The following is a 9,847-nucleotide window of genomic DNA, read 5'->3' as shown; positions in this document are numbered from 1 at the left end:
GTCTGAGAATGTCATTTCTTGCCATCCAGAGGTTCGTCCTTTAAAAAATCTCATTTGGGAGGGGAAACACCCTAAAACCCTTCCCCCAGCTTGGGCCTACGAGCTCAAGTGGTGATTCGCTCAAGTCCCCCCCCCCCAAAAAAAAATATAGGGCCGGATGCCAGTCAATTCGAGCGGATGTCAGTTCAAGCGGATGCCAGTTCGAGCAGGTGTCAGTTCGAGCAGATGCCAGTTCGAGCGGATGCATTTAGTGCGAACTACAACAAGGGTGAATTTATGGTTGCCCTATTTTTGTATTTGTTTTAAATGCAAAAAATGCTCTGTGCACTGAAGTTCTGAAATGTTTTTGGTACTTTTTGATAATTATTCCATGTTTGAATTACAGTCTTGGCAAATCCAACTAAAAAATTTGGGTGGGGGCGCGACTGGGGGCGAGTAATTTCCGTAGGGGCGTTCACCCCCCCCATCCACCACCACTAGATACGCCAGTGTCTGGTTACCAAGCAAAGCCTGAGCCTCGACCGAATGCAGATTGTTAGCTCAAAATAGGAAATTTTGAAGTAATTCGTACACAACTCGCAGAGGCTGTTGTTCCCACAAGTGAATCTTTTCTCCGCTCGAACTAGCATCAGCTCAAATAAATTCCACTCCAATCCGCTCGAACTGGCATTTGCTCGAAGTGGCATCCGCTCAGATTGACTGGTTCCCGTTTAGCGAACCCGCCGCCCGCCAATAGGGATGATTTTGAATAAAATAAAATTTCTATTTTTTGGCAAGTTAGCACACCCGCTCCCATGAAAAAATGAAAATTTGAGAAAAAAATAAAATTTTTTATATAGGCCTATTCTTATTTGGCCTAGTTGTATTGTTGATTATTGTTTCAACTTTTGTTAATGTTTGTTTACTTTTTAATATAGCTTGTTTTATTGTTATTTTTGATGCAATTCAGGTTAATGCTGCAGTGTCAAATATTGTCATTTGAAAATGTCAAAATGAAATTAAATTTGAATGTAAAAATTAAAATTGTTATTTTTCGTACATTATTCATATTTTAGACACTCACAATGCCAGCTAAGAAGGAAGCAGTAGCCCTTCAGAAAGAACTGTTAAATCAAGAGCAGTGGGATGAGATGTTAGCTGTGGAAGGCTTAACAGGTTTGTAAATCAATGTATGGATTAATCAGGATGCACTTACAAACTTAATGTTAATGAGAGGGTGGTTGGGCATTATCAGACTTTTTTTTCACACCCTTGAAAAATGTACATTTTATGTACCCACATTGTAATCTATTTTTAGATATATAAGGATACCTTTGTGAAAGCATTTTTGCGTAGTTTGGTGTCCCAACCTCAAAGTTTTATCCTTGAATGAGGGGTTTGGCTTGTGGTTGGAGATCCGTAGCCCTAGAATTCAGAGATGGCGCCAGGATTTGACCGACGGGGGAGGGGGGTGATGCCCCGACGAGGGGTAAGATTTTCCCGACGAAACCAAAGTGGGCGTGGTCAAGCTTCGATTAAAAGGTTTTGACAATCTAGGGGTTTCAAAGGCTTATTTAATCGATTTTAGAGTCTACTAATATGTAGAAAATACGTATAATTTTTTTTTCTCCCCAACGAATTGTGCTTTTTCTCCCCAACAGGGGGCCAGCTCTCCCCGAAGGTGGGGCCCTGGCCCCCCGCTGGCGCCATCCCTGCTAGAATTGTGTCCTATGGTTGTCTCTCTCCACCCAAGAGCACAACACAAAATGTGATAGTTACAGCTGCAACATTATTGAATTCTACCCATGGAAGTGAGTATGTGTTCCATGTGCTTGATCATGCTTTGTATTCTGCTTGTGTTCTTGAGCAAGGGACTATCTGTTCTGCATTGCTTCTCTCCACCCTGCAGTATAAATAGGTACCTGGTTGGGTTGCCTTCTACTGCCCTCATATGACAATTACACTTTATGTGCATGTGAACCCAATGACCATATTATTCTGCTATACAAGCAACAACAGTTAAAGAACTTTTGTGAAATAGGTGGCTGGAAATGTAACCAGTAGGCAGTGTTTATTCAGACATAATTAATGCAAATTTCACTGAAATTGGTCTTATTTTCCAAATTTACTAGTCAATATTTCTAATCTGAAGTACTGTTCGTGTATAAATCAAATAAACTTTAAACTAAATATGTATCTTTCAGTTATTGACATTTATCAAAAATGGTGTGGACCATGCAAGGCGGTGCAGGGACTATTCCGACGCCTAAAGAATGAAATTGGTGACGATTTACTACATTATGCCACAGTAAGTTTCTTTTAATCAGTGATAATGTTAACACTTTGACTGCCAGTCCTTTTTAGTGACAGCAATGCTGTCTGCTAGACATTTTAGCCAATTTGACCAAGTTGCCAGTTGACATGAGAACACATGTATAATATACAGATATAGAATGTTCTTCACCCCAAAATAAAGAGTAATTCATGAGCTTTAAAAATATCATACATTTTATTCATGCAATAAACTATTGCCACACAAATTTGAATAGAAACATGTAACTTTTTTACAATTTCGCACTTCTTAGGCAATAAAGCTGAGAAAACAACATTTTAGTTTCACAACTACTGAACACTAAAAACCAACAGCTAGACACAAGAATCCGACTCTTCTTTCTTTAGCATATTAGTTATTTATACATACATGAATCCATCATAATGAAATTATAAATCCCACAAATGGATGAGGTTCACTGATGAGCCCTGGGGCTAGGCCTACTACACAGACGTGTCACTTGCGCTACTATATTAGGCCTAGGCTAGGCTTGTCAACTTCACTACTGCCGTCTGTACTTTTATACATTTCTATAAATCTGTACTCAATATATTACATAAAATATTTTATTACTTTAGACATATGCAATCCGAATCTGCAAATATTTCTGCAATAATTCGTCTGTTGAAAACTTATGACAATTGCGATCCATGCTCTTCGTGTTACTCGCATCGCGGAAATGCATGCACTTCAAGCAAACACACTCTAAGCATGTTGTGGGGGAGGGGGGAGTGGGAACACAAATTTATTGCTGAAATTTCTACCACAGGTCCACAACTTCTACATCTATCGGATTGTACAATAATGCTCAAAAGACGGAGATCTCCATCTTTGGCAGTCAAAGTGTTAAAATAATAATAATTATGTACTAATATTGGAATGTATAGAGCGTCAATCAAACGACCAAGGTGCTTTATCAAAGGCACTGTGCATGTTAATGATGGAAACTGTGAGTTTAAAGTAATTTTGTTATTGAAGCAACAGAAGAACAGTTTTTAAGGTGTGCAATTAAGGAATTGATACTAATTGAATAATTGTTAAGTTTAATGTTTTTTGTTAAATGTATGCATTTGTTTGCATACTGTATGTAGCTCACCATGTTGGTGGCAATGGTTTTTAAAAAAAACATGCAACTCCTCGACACACAAACCATACTTTTTAATTTGTATATAACAAAATTAACTAGAGCAGTCGTGGAGAGGTTATCTCCAGTGTGTGCCTGAATACTAATCACTAATTCTACACAAGTCATTAACATATATTATGAAAAGTAACGGTCCCAAGACCGACCCTTGTGGCACCCCACAAGTTACATCCCTCGTCGATGATTTACATGATCCAACAGAAACAAATTGTTTACGATTATTCAAATAACTTATAAACCATTTTAAAGCAATACCTCTAATACCATATCTAAAAAGTTTTGAAATTAAAATTTCGTGATTAACAACATCAAAAGCTTTTGATAAATCTAAAAATAAACTTAATAGAAATCGTTTATTTTCAAATGATTTAGTAATGTTATTAACGAGTTCAAGTATTGCATGACAGGTTGAGTGATTCTGACGAAATCCATATTGATGGTCATTTAAGATGTTAAATTGATTTAAATAATTAAATAGTCTTTTATGCATAAGTTTTTCAACTATTTTTGAAAAGATAGGTAGAATGGATATTGGTCTATAATTTGATAGTGAATCAGTGTCGCCTTTCTTAAATACGGGAATGACTTTGGCCATTTTTAAAGTATTTGGAACTGTACCAGATGAAAAAGATGAGTTAATGGCGAATGTTAGTTGTGTAATGATGATTTGGGATACACATTTTAGGGTCCTAGGAGATAAGTGGTCATAGCCAGCACCTTTGTTAGTATCTATATCATGAATTACATCTTCTAAATCAATAAACTGTTATCCCTGTCTCTTATACACATCTAGATGTGTATAAGAGACAGATATACATATATACATACATATATATATATCAAATAATTATAATCATATATATTTTTTTTTAATAGTGAATATAATAATAATGATAACCCCTTCAACCTTAGCCCATGTACTTGCACTATCCCTGTTTAAAAAATATCATTGATCCAAAATTTTAAATAGTGTTTACAGTACTTGTATTGGAAAGAGATTAATGTTATAAATTGATAATTTTTCCATTTCATAAAAAACGTTATATTATTTCTATGGTTAGATGTAGATGAGATTGCAGATGACATCAGTATGAGGCCTGTTAGTGAAGGCAAAGTCAGGAGGTTTTTTGAAGCAGAAGGTTCAGGTAGAGCTAGATAATAGATCAGGCAAACACTGCATATTTAGACACAACATGTTTAGATTTAAAATCAGGTTATTAAACACAAAACGTTTACACAAAATGTTTAGACTATAGATTAGGTTAACACAACATGTTTAGTAGTAAGAATTATTGACCGGATATACAGTATACATGATTTATAGTGCAGTAGCATACACTAAGGTTTATGTTGTGTCATTGCACTTAGACCCTCCATACCTCCAAATCCACCCTATGTATTTTGTGTTTATACCTGATAATGTGTTCTTGAAATAGTTTTACATATTTAATGTATATGTATAGAAATATGCCTTCCAGTGGCTAACAACATTAAAAAAGATAGTGTAAAACCAGTTTTTTATATTACAGTATTTATTTGCATGCGCATCAGAATGGTTTATCTGCATGCTACTTTTGATTTTTTGTACAATTTGTCTCCAAGAAATATCCTTACAATTGCTTAGCCAGCCTTTAGTTATTTTAAACAACATAATATTATATACAGTATTAGGTGCATAAATTTAACTCCACAAACCTTATTTAGCTCTAGTGCCATAGTTTTCATTTATTACCAACAAAATCCAATAAAAAGGTATAATATATTTGTTATCTTTATATTAATTTGAATAAATTTGCAATTTTAGAACCAGTTCCCAAACAAGTCACCATTGTGCTCATCAAACCTGATGCAGTAAAGGCAGAAAAAACTCAAGAGATTGTTGAGAAGGTAATGTATTTTAATTAATAGTTAAAAATGGATAAAAAATGTGTTACTACATACATTGAGTCTCATTTTGAGACAATGTCCTCACAAAACTGAAAAACCACATCACACATCACTCAAGAACACAAGGGACTTCCCGTGGATACACTCCACAAAGACAATTTTTTTTTTGCTTTTACTTAAAGATTAATTCTCAAGGAATGGAGATATTAGTCCAGGAAGAAAGGACCTTAACAGAAGATGAAGCGAAGGAGTTCTACAAGGAGCAAGAAGGGGAAGATCATTTTGAAGACCTTGTGAAGTTTATGGCAAGTGGGCCTAGCGTTATCATGGTTCTTACAAAGGGAGACACAGGTGAAGGTGTTGTGGAAGAGGTACGCGGGGTGATTGGTCCTAAGGATGTCGAAGTTGCAAAGACAGATGCTCCCGAAAGGTTCGTATCGACTCAATTCAAAAACTCTGGACATGGAATTTTATGCTGTTACTATATCACCAGTGGCATATCTAGGAGTGCACAGTGGCACATCTGTCTCTGCACATCCCCCCCCCCCAAAAAAAAAAAAGCTTGCAACACCAGTTGCTCTCCCCTCCCCCCATTGAAAATGGAAGAACCAAAAAAAATCATGCTTAAGTAGTTAAAATTATCATCCAATATCAATTCGAGCTTGTTTTTCAAAACTATTAGAACGTGTAGTATATACCATTTCCTTAACTATCTTGAGACAAACAACTTTTTATCACATAAGCAGTACTGTTTTAGGCAAAACCGCTCCACTGACCTACCCCTAATTGAAATAGTAGGCAGGATTACTGCAGCAATAGATTAATAAATGAGTATACAATAGGAATATACTTGGATCCATCTAAAGTATTCGATACGCTTGATCATGATACTTTGTTAACAAAATTAAGCTTGTATGTTATACGGGGTAATGTACTTCAATGGTTTATAAGCTATCTTCATTACAGAAAGCAGTTAACCGTATTTAAAAGCATTGAGTCAGATCGCCAATACGTTGTGGTGTTCCTCAACGGTTTGATCTTGTTACCACTAGTATTTATTGTGTATATGAATGACCTTTGCTATGTTTCAAAAGATGTTTTTATTGACCTTTTTGCCGACCATACAAGCCTCTTTTACACAAATACGGATATTAATCAAGCTATAAATGTTATTAATAACAAGCTCTGTAAGATATCACGCTGGTGTAGGACTAATAAACTTTCATTAAATATCAAAAAAACTAATTACGTAATTTTTCGTAGTAAAAGAAAACAAATTCAACAAAATTAATATACAAATAGTTAGAAATTGCATCGAGTAAGTCTGTTATACAAAATTCCTTGGTGTAATAATTGAAGAACACTTAAATTGGGAAAAAGATATAAAACAAGTTTGCTGAAAGACTATACCAACAATTAGACTTCTTTGGTAGACTAAAGCATTTCCTTTATAATGCAACATGACTTACCATAATCACTTATTTTAATTATTGTACTATTGTCTGGGAAACGCCCACCCAACATCAATAAATGTAATATTGAAGTTACAAAAAAATGCTATGCGTATTGTTGGAATAATGGAAGTCATTACAATGCACATGCCTCCCACTCTTCAGACATGCTTGGGGCTGTCTCTGATATTTTTGGACTACAAAACTTAATGTTCACCTATTAATCACTGAATAGAATTTTACGGTCAACTCGTCGAGTATATTCTGGAACGCAATTTGGCCAAAATTATGTATGCAGAGAAAGTAGGACGCCAGGTAGGACAGTCACCCAAGAGTGATTCCGTTCTAGCGTCGCATCGTTGCTCAAATCGAAGGCTCCCTATTATTGCGACAATGTACTGTTTGATGGGTTGGCCAGTATCAATGGAATGAACTTTGCGAACAGTATAAACAAGTTTCAAGCATATCACTATTTCAAAAAATGATGATTGTATCTATTAAAATCATATGTTTATAATTTAATAAATTAATAAATAAATCAAACATAATTTCTGTTACATGCTGTATTATCATTTGCCTAAAAGAAATGTAATTTATCTATTATTTATTATTATAATGTAATTTATGTGTTTTGTATTTTATTTTAATGTTTCTGTAAATTTTTGAGATTGTATTGGTACCTAATGCACAAGCTTTTGTACGGAAGCACCTAAGTGCCATTCGACTTGACGACTTGTCAAGATAATTTATGTTGTCTATCTCGCCATGACAACATACAACTTTTACTATGTCGACTTGCCAAGATAATCTTACTCGCCATGACAACATATAATTTTTACTATGTCGACTTGTCAAGATAATCTATCTCGCCATGACAACATACAATTTTTACTGTGTCGACTTGTCAAGATAATCTATCTCGCCATGACAACATACAATTTTTACTATGTCGACTTGTCAAGATAATCTATTTCGCCATGACAACATACAATTTTTATTATGTCGACTTGTCAAGATAACCTATCTTGCCATGACAACATACAACTTATATTATGTCAACTTGTCAAGATAATCTATCTTGACATGACAACATACAACTTGTATTATGTCGACTTGTCAATGTAATCTATCTCGCCATGACAGCATACAATATGGATTATGTCGACTTGTCAAGATAATCTATCTCGCCATGACAACATAACATTTTTACTATGTCGACTTGTCAAGATAATTTATCTCACCATGACAACATACAACTTTTATTATGTCGANNNAGATAACCTATCTCGTCATGACAACAAAACATTTTTAGTATGTCGACTTGTCAAGATAATCTATCTCGCCATGTCGACATGATATGTATATTATGTCGACTTGACAACATAATTATCTTGACAAGTCGGCACTTAGGTGCTTTCGTACTTTTGCATTATTTTAGGCCCCCACTTTTTATTATTGTTACTAATTTTTATTTTATGATTTGGTGGAATGAAGAATTGAGAATTGAGAGGGAATTAAATTCCAAATGATGAATCTCTGTGTCATTTTTGTCGACTTATCCACATGTGTTTTTCGTTATAGTTTGCGAGCCATATTTGGTACAGACAAGACAATGAATGCCTTACATGGTGCTGACTCAACAGAAAGAGCAGCTAGGTATACCTACTATTGTATTCTGTTATTATCACTTACATATTATTTAATTCTTTATTATTAATTATTAGTATTAATAAAAATTATATTGTCAGTGATAATAATGATAGGTATAATGCTTATGATAGTGATAATGTTAATTATCATGATAATAAAATAATGTTCAGTGTATTAATATTAAATAATGAATAGGGTGGATCTCTGTTAAGTATATCAAAACTTACCTTTGTACTACAGTACTCAGAATGTACCATAAATAATAATAATGACTTATAAAGTGCATAATTGTTTCCAAATGACAGAACAGCACCTTTGATTTTTACTTTGGTTGAGTGATATTGGTGCTTTATAAATGATTATTATTATTATTCTTATTATTATTATTATTATTCTTATTATTATTATTATTATTATTATTATTCTTATTATATTATTCTTATTATTATTATTCTTATTGTTATTATTATTATTATTATTATTATTATTATTATTATTATTATTATTGTTATTATTATATTGTGGGGACCTATGTGCTTAAAATGTATGAACAAAAATGGACCAAGAACATAATAATTAATCTAACCCTAAAGAAATGCTAATCCTACTCCTTAAAATAAGCGTGGGCTGTTGACTCCGTGGAGCTCATCTGCAATAATAGAAGATAATTATTGAATACAGTAGAACCGCTTCTTTAGGACACTCCTATTATGGGGACACCCTATTTAGGGGACACTATTTGTCTAGACGGTGTTCCTGTATTTAAAGATGTATTGTCCCTTGCTAAGTACCAAAAAAATCATAAAAATATTTTTTGAAATTAACTTGCCCATTTTGAAGTAACATAAAAGTTATCAACTTGAACATAGAAATTAGTGTATTTAAAAATTGTCTACCCATACAGCGAAAAATGATAGAAACACTTCCAGTCACTGGGAGTGTTTTATTATTTTTATTATAAAGTTAATAATTTGTATGCTATTGCAATATGGGCAAGTTTATTTCAAAATTATTTTTTATGATTTTTTTGACATTAGCAAGGGAAAATACATCTTTAAGATTATTGATGATGGCATTTTACAAACTTTAAAAGCTTCCGTTAACTTCCATGGTGGTGACTTGAAAAGTTTTTTTTTTGTTTTTTTTTGTGAATGAATGACTTTTAATTCCATTAAAGTTTTGTTTGCCTATAATTGCTGCCCACCTTTATAAGATATCAGTGAATTTACATTTTGTTTTTATAGAATATTTGATGCTTTCATAGAAATAAACAAAGCTATATATATATATTTTTTTTTTAATATCTAGAGAATTATCATTCTTCTTCCCATCGTTTGTGGTACCCAACGTACCTGGAACCGGACCACCACCAAAAATAGAGAAAACTCTTGCCCTTATTAGACC

The 9,847-nt window shown here is 33.7% G+C and overlaps 1 protein-coding gene across 1 annotated transcript in view; it reads left to right on the top strand.

The window, feature by feature from the left end:
- The window catches only part of LOC117107284 (thioredoxin domain-containing protein 3 homolog), a 28,996-nt gene that overhangs the window by 1,368 nt on the left and 17,781 nt on the right, over positions 1-9,847 (top strand). Inside the window, exons 2-9 of the mRNA XM_033248916.1 lie at positions 1,056-1,155; positions 2,184-2,287; positions 3,971-3,974; positions 4,517-4,600; positions 5,260-5,342; positions 5,525-5,772; positions 8,375-8,449; positions 9,752-9,841. Of these exons, the coding sequence (XP_033104807.1) occupies positions 1,065-1,155; positions 2,184-2,287; positions 3,971-3,974; positions 4,517-4,600; positions 5,260-5,342; positions 5,525-5,772; positions 8,375-8,449; positions 9,752-9,841 (779 nt within the window). The 5' untranslated portion in view covers positions 1,056-1,064. The remainder of the gene's footprint in view (positions 1-1,055; positions 1,156-2,183; positions 2,288-3,970; positions 3,975-4,516; positions 4,601-5,259; positions 5,343-5,524; positions 5,773-8,374; positions 8,450-9,751; positions 9,842-9,847) is intronic.

This window comes from Anneissia japonica, unplaced genomic scaffold (genome assembly GCF_011630105.1).
Source record: "Anneissia japonica isolate Jap-2015-1 unplaced genomic scaffold, ASM1163010v1 scaffold211_len1577895_cov191, whole genome shotgun sequence".
Taxonomy (NCBI): domain Eukaryota; kingdom Metazoa; phylum Echinodermata; class Crinoidea; order Comatulida; family Comatulidae; genus Anneissia; species Anneissia japonica.
This window is presented reverse-complemented; position numbering and strand designations above follow the sequence as displayed.